The sequence below is a fragment of the Nelusetta ayraudi genome, unplaced genomic scaffold (assembly GCF_046127955.1).
Source record: "Nelusetta ayraudi isolate G7.1 ecotype Tasmania unplaced genomic scaffold, CSIRO-AGI_Nayr_v1 ptg000004l, whole genome shotgun sequence".
NCBI lineage: Eukaryota > Metazoa > Chordata > Actinopteri > Tetraodontiformes > Monacanthidae > Nelusetta > Nelusetta ayraudi.
The window spans coordinates 8,669,017-8,686,539 of record NW_027466054.1 but is presented as its reverse complement, the minus strand read 5'-3'; the positions used below and the strand labels follow the sequence as shown (position 1 = coordinate 8,686,539).

The 17,523-nt window shown below is 45.5% G+C and overlaps 2 protein-coding genes across 2 annotated transcripts in view; both read right to left on the bottom strand.

Annotated features, from left to right (window-relative positions):
• smad1 (SMAD family member 1) overlaps positions 1 to 211 on the bottom strand; it is a 28,149-nt gene extending 27,938 nt beyond the window's left edge. Inside the window, exon 1 of the mRNA XM_076033017.1 lies at positions 166 to 211. The gene's annotated coding sequence lies outside the window, so the exon portion shown is untranslated. The remainder of the gene's footprint in view (positions 1 to 165) is intronic.
• Positions 1 to 15,269, bottom strand: part of LOC142892901 (nephronectin) — a 342,593-nt gene extending 327,324 nt beyond the window's left edge. The window contains exons 1-7 of the mRNA XM_076033070.1: positions 14,754 to 15,269; positions 13,113 to 13,237; positions 12,282 to 12,374; positions 12,028 to 12,150; positions 10,898 to 11,017; positions 9,231 to 9,365; positions 7,913 to 8,356 (exon numbers count right to left, since the gene is read on the bottom strand). Of these exons, the coding sequence (XP_075889185.1) occupies positions 8,154 to 8,356; positions 9,231 to 9,365; positions 10,898 to 11,017; positions 12,028 to 12,150; positions 12,282 to 12,374; positions 13,113 to 13,237; positions 14,754 to 14,830 (876 nt within the window). The 5' untranslated portion in view covers positions 14,831 to 15,269 and the 3' untranslated portion in view covers positions 7,913 to 8,153. The remainder of the gene's footprint in view (positions 1 to 7,912; positions 8,357 to 9,230; positions 9,366 to 10,897; positions 11,018 to 12,027; positions 12,151 to 12,281; positions 12,375 to 13,112; positions 13,238 to 14,753) is intronic.
• Positions 15,270 to 17,523: the final 2,254 nt, after the last annotated feature.

The following is a 17,523-nucleotide window of genomic DNA, read 5'->3' as shown; positions in this document are numbered from 1 at the left end:
TGACTACATTTAATTTTTTTTTTAATCATTATTATTTATTTATTTTTTTCATTTTACAACCTGTATCACCCCTTTAAATACGATGAATAAGAATAGAATAATACTTTTTGGCTTCGGCCAACCATGGAAAATCGAGACAGCTCCTGGTATTCCATGTGCACCTACCTTGATTTCCGTCGGATGACAAAGACGTTAGTTCCGCCTGCATGGTTCCTAGCTGACGTTCAACTTTGCCTGACTACATACCCCAGACTGTGCGGAAGTGCTGCCATCGTGAGGTGACCATAAAAATTGCAACGTCAGCGGCGGGCCACAAGGAACATGTTTTTAGAGACAAGCCGACAAGCATTAAAAAAAAAGATAAGCTTCTCTTTGGGAGTGAGCAGTATGAAAAGTACCAGAAATGAGGACATCACATCACAGTCAGATGTTTTGGAGATGAATCCAGAGAGGCCAGACTGAGATGGTTTTGACATGTACAGAGGAGGGACAGTGATTATGACAGTGGAAGGATGCAGAGAGGAAGAGATTTGTGGGTGAAGTAAAAGAGGACATTGGTGTGAGAGAAGAAGATGGAGAGGACAGGGTTAGATGGAGGAAAGTTGGCTGGGGCCCAATGATAAAAGACCAAAGCAGAAGAAGAGGAAAAAGAAAAACAAGCTGTGCCTGGGGGGAATGTGAAGGAGTGTGTCATGGTGATGGCTACATCGCATATGTAAATCAAACTTTTGGGATGGAATCTGTGCTGGATGTCTTTCATAGGTTCTCCTATTATTTGGGTTGCTTATTGATTGCTAGTTTCAAAATATGCAGATAGAATTGTATAACATTTGGATTTGTCCAATTGTGCATTGGCTGGAAAATGACCAAGCTTTGATTTCACATTCACATTCTGATCTCAGTTACTAGTGATTAGAATTTATGTCGTGGTGGAGAGTTTTCTATGTCAGAGTCACTTGTTTTAGATCCACTGACTAACTGATCAGAGTTTGTGTGGCGATTACTCTTACAAACAATTCATGTCCAAATAAACTGACTGGAATGCTTTACTGAGATCTTTGTAAATCAGGTCCTATATCATTGCTTATCCAGTACATACTGGGACTGTGGAGGAGCCTGTTCCAGCTGTCTTTATGCTAGAGGTGGAGTCCAGGTCTCCTGGGGGCCGTCTTATTTTTTAGCCCTTTTCCAAACCTTCAGGGGTTTGTTCAGCACTTTTGCGGCACTGTGTTTTTCTTTTGAGGGGTACATGTGCTGATTTCAGGAGACCCTCTGTGTTTCTAGATAATTAAGTCCAGGAGGAAAAATAAAGATCTGAAAATAGGTATAAGATGGGACCTTTACTGTAGTATAAAAAAAAAAGCAATATCGTGAGTTAGTTGTTGCTTTGTTGTTGCTTTGTGAAAAGAGATTTAAAAAAAAAAATGTGATGGAGACGTGCTGCTTAAATAAAACCATTCTGAATTGCTTGCACAGCCACTGGTTCTCCAGTGGATGTCAGTGTTGCCTTGCTAACAGTCGACTTTGTCGGAAGAGTCAAAGGACCTTTGAAAGCACCCTGGCAGAACCTGACTCATAGCTAAACACTGGTGCGTTTGGATGGAAAATCAGACTCTCGCTCAGGCCCCAAGAAGCATTCCATGTCAAATTATTTAAACTTTTCCGTCAAAATAGACCTTTTTTTTTCTGGGAACTTTTTTTTTTTTTTTTTTCTCCCAAACGGACTGGTTTGCCAGTAATTCATGGGGCTAACACGTAGGCCAGTGTTGATTTCAGTGGTGCCAAAATAGACAGAGTAAAGCCTAAAGTAAAACAATATCTCAACCAGCGGTTCCTAACATCTCAGCAATGGCTGCTGCTGCCAGAAGCGGTCGCCATGCGGTCACTTTGAGGTGAGGTTTTGGGGTTGTCGGTTCCTCCTCGGGCTGAGCTAAAGTGGAATTTGAGGTTCGATTTGGCCGGGCCAGTGTGGGCTTAGAAATGGAGCGGGAAATGGGGAAGCATCTCGAACCACACATTGTTCCTTCAAGATTTCAATTAATATATCATCCAACAATCTCTGTGTCAACTAGGAAGAGGCAGCTAAACTGGGAAGGTGATTTGCTGAACATTCTGTCTCCTTCAATTACGTTCACAAATAAGACTAGTTGCTTATATTTTAGACCAGAGCTTTAGCATCCTTTTGGTGCAGGGGGTCACATTAGTCATACATCACTGGACCATTGCTGTGCACTACTAAAGTGCAATGAAAATGTGCATGATGATGATTGAATGATTTTAATGTGAGAAGGGCAGTTAATTCCAGTGAAACTGCCATTGCAGCTGCTTCCACATCGATTTCGTTAGCATCTGCTACTCATCACTTTTTAGTCACTTACTTGATTTTTCACAACTTTAAAGAAAGGAAATAAAAGTCAAATACCTGTCAAGGAATGCTTTCTATTGGAGGCTGGCAAAATGGATGAGTGAGTTCCAGCTGCCTAAGAATGAAGATCTTAATGTGTATTTTGACACACTACCAGCAATGACGTGAAAACGCTTTGTGAACGTAGAAAAGCCTGCAGCTGTACCACCAGAGAACAGCCACAAAAGCAGCTAATCTTTCGAGCAGCAACCATTGTTTATGACTCATCCTGGCTCTTTCCTGGTCTTTTCCTGTGGTTTTTAATAGCATCCTTTGTCACAACCTCACCTCTCCATTACCCCCAGCCTCTATCTATACAGGAGGTTGATTTCTTATGGGACCCAAGAAAAATCAAGGCTGATTAAAAAGGCAGATCAGGTGACCTTTAAAAAATCTGATTTCTGGTTGCTTCCACTGTCGTGCCAGGTCATGTATTCTAAGCACTACAGTAAGAAATCAATTTCTACCTGTTTCTCATGTAGACGAATAATTTCTTTGCTTCACTCATTCCAAGCACATCTCCGTGGGCAAGGTGGACTGAATGGGAAGGTATTACGCAGCGCGACTACAGTCCGTCCCTGTGTCCGTTTCGATGTTAGCCGTCTGCTGCCCCTGTGAGCTCATCGGCTACTGACAGGAATTTGGCCACGGCCCTGCTCTCACAGAGTGATTCCCCAGTGGGACGACTTGCCAAGCAGAAAGCCTGCCAGCAACACTCTCATACATTCCTCAATGTTCTGGTGGCTGCCAGCTCAGCCAGTATGGGTGGGTGCCACCCAGTGCTTCCATAGCTGCCCCGAACACCTGAACTAGCACACAATGGAGGGGAGAGGAACAGGGCTAGATGGACAGCTGCATGATGGGAGCGGGGTATATGTTCTGGGACTAGCAGGCAACACTAATTAAAGCTCTTTGTGGAAGATTCCTTGCACACATATATCGCACATAAACCTCAGAGTTAATCCTCAAAAACCTGGATCGTGGAATCTCAAGTCAAATTTAGTAACCACCTTTCACATATGTAGATTATCTTGTGTATTCAAATTGGTACCAGATAAGAGATTAAAATGACATCCTTTTAGCTGAAACTAATTTTGGAGGTAATAGTTCTGTCTAAGACAGATGAATTGAGTAAATCTGAGACGTTTGAAATTCCCCCTGGTGGTGGGTTGCAGTATGAGTTGTGAATGTGTCCACCTTAACGTTGCTATATGTGACAACATTTCACCACCAGGTGTCGTAGTTTTACGCTTCACTTGCACCAGAACAAACCGGCTCTCTGCACGTCCTCCGTGGCCTCCACATTTGCCAGCACGTAAACGAGACAAAATCGGAATATCACCACCAACCATCAACAGTTTGAGGTGTCAAAGCAAGTGCAATAATATTGTGGCTGCTTACACACATTGTGTTGTGTTTGTGCATGTGACAATCCTATTTACTGTAGATGTCGCTGTTAAATTCTGCACAGTACAGTCCCCCGCCACCCCCCCCCCGAAACTCATTGTCAAATAGTGGTTACATTTGGTTATAACATGTTATAGTATTGGTTAATAATTAGGACATGGCCAAACTAGAAACTTGAAGAACACCTATAATAATTCCAAACAATTTTAGAATCAAATATCAGAATTCAAGACTCAAGCAGGTGACATCATGCCAGGCTGGTGGTCGGCCTTTTATGTCTTGAGGAATCAAGTCATTCAGCTGTATTCATTTATTTTTTTAAGGATTATTAGGTTAAAGCAAAACTTTTACCAACAAAGCTCTCACTGAATGTTCAACCAAAGACAATGCACACTGAATCCAAAGATCACTTTAACGAATTATAGCATAACACAAACAGAGTATATGTCAAAACAGAAACGGTCCAGAGATTACCTGAACACGTGACCCTTGTTTCTGTAGATTATGCCATAGTCCAGATTTATTGCATTGGACAGAACAGAAATATTTAGCTGTTTTCATCTGCCGTTGCGCTAATTGCTGCACAAAAGCATAATGAAGTGTGCTGGCCTCTTAGAGAAACCTTTGGTCCTCGCCACTTCCCCTCACCTTCTCCAGAGTGGGCATTCCAGTATAGATTAGCTGGAAATCTTTCCTGTTATGGAGGATAATCCCCCGGACAAGGCTGCTCGGCCCTCATATTAAGAATGATTTAGGCACAGTGAATTCCGGTCAGGTCAAATCTCCTCTTTCATGTTATGATGTGGCTGTTCCACTTGCTACATGTAACTTGTTCACCGAATAGCAGCAGGCAGAAGAAAGGCGAATAAAAAAAAGAAAAGAAAAGAGGTCTTTCCCTCCTTTTTTTTAAAGAGAGCTTTCAAACAGAGTTCAAAGTCATGGCGCGGATTTGAAACATGAATTAAGGTCACTGGTACACGACTGCACGGCCTGTTTGAAAGAAAAGTGCGGGTGTGTTGGTAGCCTGTAACTCGCTGAGGCGTTTGAGTTCTCGGGGATATTTCCACATCAGGTTTTCCTTGAGCCTCTCACACGGGCACACACACAGACACACACACACACACACACACACACACACACACACATACACACACGCACACTTACCCACCGCATCGCGGAAGACTCTTCAGGAGCGTATTAGCATGAATGAGAATTACATGGCAGTGCGAGTGCACTCTGGCTTTTTTTTTTTTTCCTTCCTTTTTTTTTAAAATTTAAGACGAGAGCGGCTCACATGTATTTTCCCCCGCGTAATGTGATTTAAAAGTGACTGAGAGGACAGCGCTCGCTGAGAGATAACAGAAAGCTCCGATCATCCCCGTGGCGAAACCGCGCACAGAGGGATGCGAGGTGATTCTATTTTCATTTCTGACGTGAAACAAATAAACCCAGCTCAATCCCCTTTTTGTCCCCTTCTTGGCTCCGATTTCTGGATATGGTGGTGGTGGTGGTGGGCGGGGGGTGACTTGGCAGCGGTTCGTCCGGCTTAATTTAGTTCAGCCCGTTTCAGTCAAATTCAATAGCGTATGAAAGAAATATGGGAAGAGCGCTGTAGGCAGTGAGCTGTCACACTCCCTCCACTCACTGCTGCAGATTCTGAGAGGGAAAATGGCTCCCTAACAAGATTTATCATTTTGCAGCGAGGGATCGGGCCTTTTTGGTTGGCCCTCCTCCCCCCAAAAGTAGGATTGGTCAGCATTTATAATTTTGATTAGGGATGCATTGACACCAATATCAGGGTTGAGTATACTTCACTCATACTCAATAGCAGTTGTATAGAAACACGACAATTTTGTTGTACTGCTGTGAAGCTTGTGAGTTCTCTAGAAAATCATGCCGAGGAATGTTGTGAGTACCAAGCTGCAAGTACTTGTATTCTACTTGTTCTATCAAAAAAAACAAAAGTGGCATCGGTGCATCCCTGATTATGATTCATTCACGGGAGAGGCAGCACGGCGGTTCGGACCGCGTGAGTTGCAGGCTGCACATCGGAGGAGATGTGAGCATAAAGCCAGAATTAGCCGTGGAAAAGCCTTCTGCTGGCGGAGCGCGGCGAGAGTGGGGGGTGGTGGGGGGGGGGGGTGATGGGGGGGGGGGGCTGGCTTATTTCAGCCCAAAGTGAAAGGGACAGTATGGGCAAGACAGGGGTCGGAGCGGTTTTACAGTTCAGCGGCGGTGTTTGAAAGCTCGGCCTTTCAGCAACGTGGGTGGCGAAAGCGCTCGGCCCCTCGCATCTCCGCGCATTGTGTTGTCGTTGGCTCTTTGCACTTGTCAGCGTCGTTGCTCACTTTCTCGGGACAAATGTTGATTTTGCTCTATATTTACGGGGGAGACGGGCGAGATTTTTGCGAAATGATCTCGGGCCTCGTGGGCCTTGGCTTGCGGACGCCCAAAAATTCCTCTGACGTGTTTATTGTTTTCTTTTGTTTTTATTTTTTTTTGTTGCCGAGGCCATTCTGCGCGGCCCCCAGCGCCACCGTTCCCGTAGCTGGAACCCTGTGTGTCGTGTAAACAGAGAAGCGGAGAATAACACGGGGGGGGGGGAAGGAAAATTTCCACCCTGCTTCTTTTTTTTGTCCTCCTCTTTCTCTCCCCCCACGGCCCTCTCCAGTGTGCCCACCACTTCTTGTCCTTTATTTGTGGCCTAAGTGCCTTGGCATTAAATCTTATTATTTTTTGGTAAATAAACCAGTTTCTGGTAGGAATTACACACAACTTGGTGTGAGGTCCTTTTCAGAAGGGGGGCCTGGAGCCTTTTATCTAAAATGTTTTCTATTTCTGCTTTTGTAAGACACTTTTGACCGCTTTGAAAAGGGAGAAACAAGGTTTTTCTTGCGTTTCTGGGGTGAGGTTGGGGATTTTTCTCGGCATTGTGGTGAGATTTATTCGAAGTGGCTGCATTTTTCCCTGATTTTCCTCTTTGTTCTCTGTAAGTAGTTCCAGGTCCCCCCTTACTCTCTCTCTCTCTTGCTCTCTCTCTCTCTCTCTCTCTCTCTCTCTCTCTCTCTCTCTCTCTCACATACACACACACACACACACACACATTGAGGAGTGTGTGTGTGTGCGCACATGCACGGAGTTCAGTGATTTTGTGTGTGTGTGTGTCTGAGGCACATGTGCGAATGTGCGTGCGTGGGTCCGAGGCGGGACTTGCTTGTGACACCTGCTGCTGGGATGAATAGGGTCAGTGGCAGGGCCCTTCAGCAGGCAGCAGCTGCTTGTTCTCACTGAAGGCACGACACTCTCATCACTCCCAAAGACCTCCGGCGCTACCACGGAGGCCCCTGACACGACACATAGTGCCCCCTACCAACGTCTCCCATCATTACAGCTATTATCCCTGCCAAAGTATTGCAATTCTGTCCCAACCTCCCCACCTCTCCCTTAATCGTTCGGAAGGAAACGGTGAAATTGACCTGAGGGGGGGAAAAAAACATCAAAAAATGAACTTGGAATTCTTGCGCTCTCTGGGCACAGGAAGAGGTTTCCAGACAGCTGCTGACAGACAAAGATTCCTGGTATTCGGGCTGGTCTGACCTGTCTGTGCCCCCCTCTTGCTGTGTGGTAGTCTGCCCTGCGTGTGACTTAGTGGGTCTGAAAACATTCCCTGTGGCATAACGGAGGAAGGTAAACAATAAGGTTATGAGGCATCGGCCCCGCGCGGTGGCGGCGGTTCCGAGATGCCTGTGTGCTGGCGGCGCGATGGGCTCGGCCGCCCTGACCGAGGCGAAAACGCCGAAAAAAAAGCCCCTCGTTTCACCCACATTTGTTTTGTGTTTATTGTGAAAGCAGCGTCTTCCCCAAGTCATCCACCAGAGGTCAGCCTTTTATAAACAAATTAAAGTCTCACAAAACTGATCTTTTTTTTGTTGCTTTGCACAAAGTAAACTGACACTCTACTGGTAGTTTAATAAATTACACATTTAGGAAATCAGGAATAATTTCAATTTTTGCTCAGCTTGCTGTCGGAACGAACAGAACTCTGGTTGCAGTCACAGGCTTCTCGGGATGCCAGTGCAAGGAAAGCACTCCGGTTATCACAGTCCAGTGTGTGTGTGCATGTGTGTTTGTGCATGCGTGCCTGGTTAGTTATGTTAACGGCAGTGACAACTTTTAACAGAAAGAAAAACAGCAAGTTTTCCAGATGTGCCGAAAAACAAGGCTGTTACCAGATTACAGAGCGCAAGTAGAAGAAGAAGACCCCAACAGCCTTGTGTGCTGTCACCTCTGAACACCTCTCACTTAGCCGCCCATGCTCTGTTTGTCTGGAACCATCTAAGGATTAATGTTTCACCACTTTGGTCCTCTTGGTGAGTTTGTAGTTGAAGTACATGGCAGCCTTGGACTGTGGGGCTCTTCTGGGAAGGCAGTTGCGACCGTTGCCAAAGTAGTCCTCCAAGCACTGACAGGTGTAGGAACCATCCGTGTTGACGCACTGAGCGTGGCGGCTGCAGCGGTGTGACCCGGTCAAACACTCGTCCTTGTCTGCAGAGAGGAGGATCAAAGCGACGGTCAAGACGGTTCTGCGGGGAAGGAAAGCGGCTCCGAGCACAGCGTGTTTCTATCCTGCTCCAGAGATCTTTTTTATTTATTTATTTATTTTTTTTGCAATGCTCATCGTCTCACATGGGAAAAAACACAAACAAAATAAAGAAAGAAACATGACGTGGGCGAGCCTGCAGCTGAGTGGGTGAGCTACGAGGGCTCATCAAATAAACATGGTCTCGGGCTCCTCTTGCCAAAGCACATCCTCACATGATCCCTCCCGATGCCAATTAACGCAGCTGAGGGGAACATGTGGAGCTCGAGCTAGTTAGTCATTTACGGGATTGGCATTTTGGCTTGAATTCTCCTGTTTGGCTCCGACAATTATGGTGCGCGAGCGTCCCGGTGGTCTCGGATGCAAAGCGGTGATTTAGATTTGGGAGATCGCTGCTCGCTTGATCTCCCCGCATGTTTTCCGCATTGTCCCATTCCATCAAATTATGGAAAACAAGACCTGTCAATCATGTACAGCAACAACACAAGGGTGCACTTGCTGTTTTATATCACCATGTTTCCAGCGCTAATAGGAAAGATACGATCGACTGGGAACCATCCCAAAGGGGAGTTTCAGCCCAAAACAGCCACCGCCAAGAGGCTTTCTGGTGACAACTTCTAAATATAGAACATTTTGTTTTTGTTAAAATTTTTACTGAAGTAGGGATAAAATATTCAGCCTGATTTGTGATGATCTGGGATCAATTGTGGAGGCGCATTTAGGAAAAGAGTTCATCACTAACCCTCCCCTGTTGTTAGCAAACCACTGAATGCTGAAAAGATCCAAAAAAAGAGCATGAGTGACCTATGAGGGCCGTACCTCGACACTGCACCAAGCCGTGGACACTCCCCATCACGAAGCCGTCCTGGCACATGCAGACAAAGCTGCCGAAAGTGTTCCTGCAGGTCTGCCTTGGTGGACACACGGCGGCACCTCGCTGACACTCGTCCACGTCTGGAACGCAACAGAAAACATGCTCAGACCCGGAGCGGGACGAATGTTTCGCAGGTGCGCAGAGGTCACGCGTCCTGAATGTCACCGTGCCTTCGCCGCGGACATATAATTAGCTTCAAAAAGAAAGAAGAGGCACAAATGAGTACCTTGACCTTGGAGCCGCCAAGAAAAAACAGGTTGCAGAGGGCGACCTGAAACATTCAAATGTTTCCCTCTACCGTCTCTTCAGTGTGATGTCAAGAATGAAACGGACTAAAGACACAAACAAAAATCGACTGATCTAATAATGAATTGGCTGCCCGGGCCTTCAAGACCGTGACTTCAGACATGGCTCTGCCTCCATGAGGTGAAGGTTGTGATTTCTGCCTCCCTCGTCAAGCTGAGTCGTTCCCACCAAAAAGTTCTCCTACAGTGAGAAAAGGCGTAACAGGCGTGAGAAGGCTTTGCTTCATTACAGGACAGGAGGTGAGTTATCGAGAGGGGACTGGGGGGTAGCCGTTAAAGTGTCGCGCACTGGGGAGAGAGTATGTGTTTCTTTACACCAGGTAATTAAAGGCTGTTGACCAGTGTGGGGGACAGGGCCGTGGTGGTGGTTCCTGGTTGGTTTGGTGCATATTGTTCATGGAACGCGCATCTGAAGTGAGCTAAGATCTGAAACACAAATATTGACGAGCGGGAATCAAAATGTTTAAGACCCAAAAAGATGCATAACAGGTGCTCTATTTTAATCTTAGATCCAAATCACTGCTGTTACTGCTTAAGCAGTGACAGATGACATTCATGCTTAAAGTACACAAACTTTGGTTGTACCAATTGTGTCGGCAAACACTGTTTGAATGTCCTAACAACTGTTAGCGTCAACACGTTTAGCCTTCACCCAGTCACAGAAACAATTTAATGATGAGATGCTATTGTTATTGTTTGCTTCATCATCTGGCGCCAACCATCTACAAAAGCTTTAAATTAGACAGTTATATGAGATTAGGTCAGTCAATTAGCACCTGGCTGACCGTAAGCCCCTCCTCCCTTCATCCACGTATTTTTTTTTTTTAGCAACATTACCGTGAATTTGGAGCCATTTCCCAAAAAAGGCAGTCACCAAATCTCAGTGTAGTAGCTAATAATACTTTGTTTGGCCCTGGGCATGTAAATATATTGTTGGTGTGAGAGCTGCCTGATGCAGGTGGAAACACGAAATGTTAAATTTGCAGGCCACAAAGTGTTAAAGACAGCGAGAGGCGAGCTGCCAAACACGGCTGCGCTTAATTCCCCGAAGACTCGTCATTACAAGCTGCAAATAACAAATACATCCCGCGCTAATGATTAGCTAAGATTAATGAACAGCCCTCCGCAGACATTAACATGAGGTCAGCCTGAATAATCAAATGGGTGGAACTGGCAGGTCAGTCTAAACAGCAGGTGAAACGGAACCACCGAAAAGCATTTCGTCTAAACACCAGAGACGCCCTTCAGCTGTGACCGGGCGCTGGGCAGTTCCGGGTTTGAGGGGGTGTTTTTTGACGAGGCGTCACCTTCACAGGTCCTGTTGTCAGCGGCCAGGTGGAGGCCGGGCGGACACAGACAGCTCACTGCTCCCCACCGCTCCATCTGGCAGCCAAACTGGCATCGCAGGGAGAAACATGCGGCCTCTCCTGGAAGACAGACAGGGAAACCCTGGCTGACCATCGCTCGCAGAAATGAAATGCTGGATCGCAACGAAGGGAACACACACACACACACACACACACACACACACACACACACACACACACACACACACACACACACACACACACACACACACACACACACACACACAGTAGGATGCCAGTGGAGGAGAAACTGAACAGTTGACAAAACTTAAAGGTTCCATATCATGAGAAATTTATTTTACCAGCGTCTACGGAAAAACAAAAAAAAAACATGCATCTCTATCCTGCTGAAGAAACCCAAAATGAGAAAAGTCCACCCTTTGCTTGTATTTCTTGATCCACTCGCACTGGTAGCCCTTTGTGATGTCATCGATATCGCTTCCAAGTAAGTGACAACACCCCGAATTAGCAGTTTGTTCTGCCCGCTGAGATCAGCCCATAAGCCGCCTTGTTTTTGTTCCCTTCTAAATATTTGTAAGGTTCTACAAAGCGGCAGTTACAGTGGGAAGCTGAAATGGAGCGTTATCGTCAGAGGCTGTAAACAAAGGGCTAAATACGCAGCTTTGGATTCGTTTTGAGCGTTCTGGCCAATTATTCGTGCGAGGCCGCTCCACCGGATTCCTGGACGAACAATAAAGATGTGACATGGCTATGATATGGGACCTTTAAAAAAAACAAACAAACACAATTAGTCTGACTCTCAGAGATAAATCATTTGATTTGTCTCCACTGTCCCCTCCAAACCCAGTCAACCTCTCACTTTCTATTGTGAATTGCTGTCATAAACATTTACATTAGCCTAGAAATGTCAGTATGCACAGTAATAAACAACATCCCGGGATGCTTTGAGCCTCTGTAAAGGTAGGATGGCGGCAGATGCCTTTTTTGCAGAGAGCGGATTCGGCGTCAGTTTACACATTTTCTTCATTTGGCGTTTAAAAAAAACAAAACAAAACAAAAAACAGCGTCCGCTCACCTCAGATGTGCCTTTTAAACAGGAAATTACTCACCGCTGCAGGTGTATCCATCTGCGGCGAGTGTGTATCCAGGCTCGCAGTAACAGCGATAGCTACCGTGTGTGTTCATGCAGCGCTGGGAACACGGCCTCACCAGGAAACCACACTCGTTCACATCTGGAGCCAATATGAAACACTGCTCAGGCCACAGATAGAAGCCCTCGTGGCAAGTGACGCCGGAGAAGGCAGGTAATGGGGAAGAAATTGGAAACACAAGACGGACAGCGATTCCGTGCATCATACTCCACCTTCATTACACAGACGTCCTTTGTATCCCGAGGAGCATAAACACTTCTCTGGTCCCACACACTTTCCATTTGCACATGGCGTCTTGCACACGGCTGCGGATGATGAGAGGAACAATGTAAACGCAGGTCCTGCCAGCAGCTAATTCCTGCGCGCTGGTGTGCGAGGAGAGCTGCGACTACCGCAGAAGTCTGGCACACAAGTGAGTGCAACTAAAATTACGGTAGCGCTAATATTTGGTATTTGTCCTCTATAGGAAAATTGAAAAGATATGAACAATATCACCACTTTTTTTTAGCTGCGAGATGCTAACTTTACTAGCATTTGGCAGCAGGCGTGCATTTGATTGTCATTTTGGTGCAACTTGTTTTACTCACCAAAGACCAGAAATTTGAACTCAATAAATCATGAGTAAAAAATTCTGCATGAGGCCAAACCAGTGAGGTGAGAAACACTCACATTTCTCATTAGTGCTGAAGGGAGCTGCAGAGTTCAGTTACTTCTGCACGATGAGTTTATGCGAGTCATTTGTTGCAGCTATTTGTGAATATTACAGCAACTTCAAATCCAATTAGACCATCCTCTGTTGTAACATTTCAAACATAATAAAAGCAAAACAGATCAAAGATGAACATACATTAATGTGGAGCTACAATATATTTTGGAAGCTTCAGCCATAAAACCTATTTAAGCAGACCCAATGAAGAGAAGAGCCACGATGACAGGAGCTCATTTCTGCGTGATTGCTGCTTTGGTCAGGTCTTTGACCGATAACCTGTGAACTGTGGGTGACGTGACATCATTGAAATGCTGCCGCTCCACTGCAGACTCACGCTGACAATTGCCGTTAACATTCCTCCACCCCAGGCAGCAGGACGTGATCTGACCGTAGCTGCAGAGTCCTGGCGGGGCGCGACCCTCAGTGCGCTCTGACGTGTCCCCCGCTGACCTGTAGAAGCTGCCCAGACAAAAGGTTATCAGAGAACTGCCAAAGATTCTTAGGGCCAAGGCTTACACAGACCCTTAGTCTTAGAGACAAAGTTTACTCCGGACCTAAATTTTACCCATTCACTACTTGACTCTGGTGACAATTTCAAAGCCATATGACAGTCCTGGAGTTCCACAGAGGTAAAAAAAAAACAAAAAACAAAAAAAATCAAAGCTCACTGAGGACAATTGCTACATTTATTTAAAAAAAAGAAAGAAGAAAACACAGCTCAAGTTATTGCAAGTAAGTTATGAGTTCCAGCAGTGTGCAAAACAACATGCCATTTAAGACTGATATGAGCGTTAACAATTATTGCAGTTGGAAAATTTAAAAGTTGGATAACGCCAAGGACTTGCAGGTTGTTGATATGCTGGAATCCTTTGTCACAATATTGTGGAATTCTGTGTGTATGAAACTCCAGAACAGTTACGTGGATTTAAAACAAAGGGATTTTTCTGATATTCCCACATAATAAGTGATATATTGCCACTTCCTCCACCGTATCCCAGCTACTCGCTCATCAAACCCCATGTAATAAGCCCTAATTACAGACTCTTGTGATACATCCGCAGTCTTACAAAGTTCCTTCAACACCTATATTTTGTAGTGTGATTCAGCACACTGTGTGGGACCGAGAGTACATGCTGCAGGCTCTTTTTAAAAGGCCCCGTGCGGCACATACACATGACATCATCATGCCTATAGAACATGGTAAAGAGGCGTTTAAAGAAAACGGAGGCGGCTACATGTACAGAAGGTTGTGTGTGTGTGTGTGTGTGTGTGTGTGAACAACAGAAAATACCACCTTGAATGCTGTGCCATCAACACATTCCTCAGACAGCTCCTATTGTGTCAGGGGAATTGAATGTGCAAATCGTAAATAATAAAATAGAATATGCCTGTTTTCACTCACCGTGGGTTCGAGCCACCGGTTTTAAAGCGCAGCACCGTTTTGAATTTAACATGAACCGAGGGTGTCATGCATGTAGTCGTTTACATAGCTGCCAGTGTGTTGGAACCCCACTTTTAGATAAATATCTCATGCGTTTTATCGCCCCTCTGATCTGTGTGTGCAGCAGCGCCCATTTAATGCAGCTGTGTACTGTAGCTCCTTATAAAACACCTTCTCCATCCCCCGGTACAGTCTTTAAACAGTGCTAAGCAGAATTACTCCCACCTTACAAAAAAAAAAAAAATTCTGCGTCCATAAACAAAGTGCAGTAAAGGAGACTGCCAAAAACCACCAGTGAACCTCCGTTCACAGCTGCTGCTGAGCGTTAAGGCTGACGTTATGTAGCAGGTTCCGTTCCGGTCACACTGCATGAGTCTTCAGGGGACCAATGAGAATTCTAAACAGCCTCGTCATTCTTTCTGTTTAGCCTTAAGTTAGCTTGTTGTCAGCAACAAGCTAACTATGTGATGCCACATAATTTAAAAAAAAATATGTCTATATACATATAATTGAAAAACAACAGCTCTTTCCTACCTGCCCCGCTGCTGTGCCGTAGACAATGTAATGAAGTGCACCATCACCACAAAGACCTTCCTGATTGGTTTAGTCATTTTCTTCCACTGCAGTTCCTCTCGAGGCTGTAGAAGTTCATATTAGCTGCCTTGGAGCCCTACTAGCAGCTTCCCTCCACCACATAAGATGCTTAACTGATGTGTGCGTGAGTGTGTAGAACAAGAAGAAAGAAAAAAGGAATTTGCAGCAGCACCCTCTGGTCCAAACAGCACTGAAGTGTGTGTTTATCTGGTGAGTGGGGTGGGGGCTTGGGGTTGTTTGGGGATCACATGGTGTAATTGCAGGGTGTCGAGAGGTGTGACAGCTCACCTGGCCACAGACGCACCCACAGGGCGACAGGTAGGGACAGATGACACCCAGAGGGCAGGAAGAATGCAATGCATGTTCACTGAATGTTTTTGCAAGTTTACAAAAAAGTCATCATTGTCACCAGTTGTCACCGTTTTTGTGTAAAATCTTCATGTTCGTCTATCGTACTGCGCTGCTTTGTCGCACTTCAGATCTTCATTTTCCACTTTGGCCTCCCATGTATCAGCTTTGCCAAATGAATCTTTACAAGAAACAAATAAATAAAGGCTCTACAGCTCTGGAATGGATGTTGTTGGGACGCAAATAAAGCACAACAGGACAGTGGCCGATGACTTTTGTTGGTCTCTCAGCACACGAAAAGGGCAGACAACAGCGAAGTCAGATGACGAGAAACCAACGGGTAAGTGGGAGCTCTTGACGACGGGGGAAGCAGAGATAGAAGACGTATGTGTTGTGGGTGGAAGGCTGGGAGTAACCAAAGAGGAAGCTCACCAAACAACCTGGAATAGACATGTTAGAGGCAGACAGTGACACACAGAACTCACAGTGGTTGGGGACGGAAGGCTGAGATGATTTCCACAGTGGAGGCCAGGCAGGTTCGTCAAAGACAGGCAGGGTCGTCAAGAGGAAATTGGTCCGGGAGTGAGCGCTGGAAAGTCTCACACGGAGGCCAAGAATGAACTGCGGACAGAGCCAGTGTGGAGCTGGGGTCTTTATCTTGAAGTTGATTGGCAAACAGGAGCTGCAGGTGAGTGTAATCAGTCGAGGCAGGTGTCTAGAGTGAGCACTACCCCCCCCTGGGCAGTGATAGCGTGGGTCGTGATAAGGTGGGAAGTGATAGGGTGGGTAGTGATTGGGTGAGTAGTTATGGGGTGGGTAGTGATAGGGTAGGTTAGGGTTAGGGTGGGTTGTAATAGGGTGGGCAATGATGGGGTGGGTACTGATTGGGTGGGTACTGATTGTGTGTGTGTGTGTGTATTTATGCCTGTGTCATATATAACACAGTGTTTGGGGATCACATGGTGTAATTGCAGAGTGTCAGGAGGAGGTGTGACAGCTCACCTGGCCACAGACGCACCCACAGGGCGACAGGTAGGGACAGATGACAACAAGAGGGCAGGAAGAATGCAATGCATGTTCACGGAACGTTTTTGCAAGTTTACATCATCGGTCATCATTGTCACCAGTTGTCACCGTTTTTGTGTAAAACCTTCATGTTCGTCTATCGTACTGCTCTGCTTTGTCGCACTTCAGATCTTCATTTTCCACTTTGGCCTCCCATGTATCAGCTTTGCCAAATGAATCTTTACAAGAAACAAATAAATAAAACTTCTACAGCTTCTACAGCTGTGTTATATATAACACAGGCATATATAAAAGGGGGTTGGTGGTTTGTAAGCAGTTGTATTTTGTTTTATCTTGTGAAGCACTTTGTGTTGCACCTTAAATGTCGCAACGGTGCTACATTAGCAAAGTTTGATTTGAATTGCTTTGAAAAGATCTCAAGAAAACAGCATATTTAGCATGATATAACCGATGCTTTGTTGTATCTTCCACAGGTGTCTGTCTCCACACATAGATGGGAGTGCTTACCACCTCATGCTGTGAGTCAAGATCACAGCTGTTCTTTCTCCATCCAATGGCACGGGGACACACGTTCATCATCTGCCTGTAAAACCTGCCCCACTGGCTCTGCTTCACGACACTCACAGCGCTGTTCTTTATGCTGCCCCTCCTTCCCATCAGCACCTCCATCTGTACGGAATCATCGTTTCATCGGCCTGTCAGCAGCCGCCCTGAACCACCAAGCTCCAGACCCAAGTGAGGAATCTCTGCTCAGGCTAATGTGAATGAAAAGTCTCAGTGCCTTGCCTGGCTGGGGCAGTACCTTTAAGCACTTTCACATGTTACTTTGTGTTTCAACCAACCTACTTTCTACAGCGAGTCTGCCAGTCTGGGATCCACCACATACATTCTCCGAATGGTAAATATAAAGCCGGAGTCAGCAGGAAATTAACTTAGCTTAGAACCAAAGTATGAGCATGGAGGAAATATGCAGCCTTCCCTTTGGCCAGCTAAATACCACCTACTGAAGCAACAAGTTTCCACATTTTTCCCACTGTGTTAGACTGCAGGGTTATTCTTCAACAGCAGCAGCAGGACTCCATGAAGACATCTTTGTCATGTGGACGGAGGTTTTGTTGCACTTTTCTTTTCCATGTGAGAGTTAAAAATCAAAAACAAACAAAAACAACTAGCTGCCTGGTGTTTGTTAAAAACTGACTACAAAACAGTGCAAAATAGGCCTGAATAGATTATTGTGAGGATCACCTACTATGTTTTCTTAGAACAATATCTGTCTATCTAAAAAAAAAAAAAAAAAACTCCCAGTACCTCCCAGTAGGAATTAACCCTTTATGAT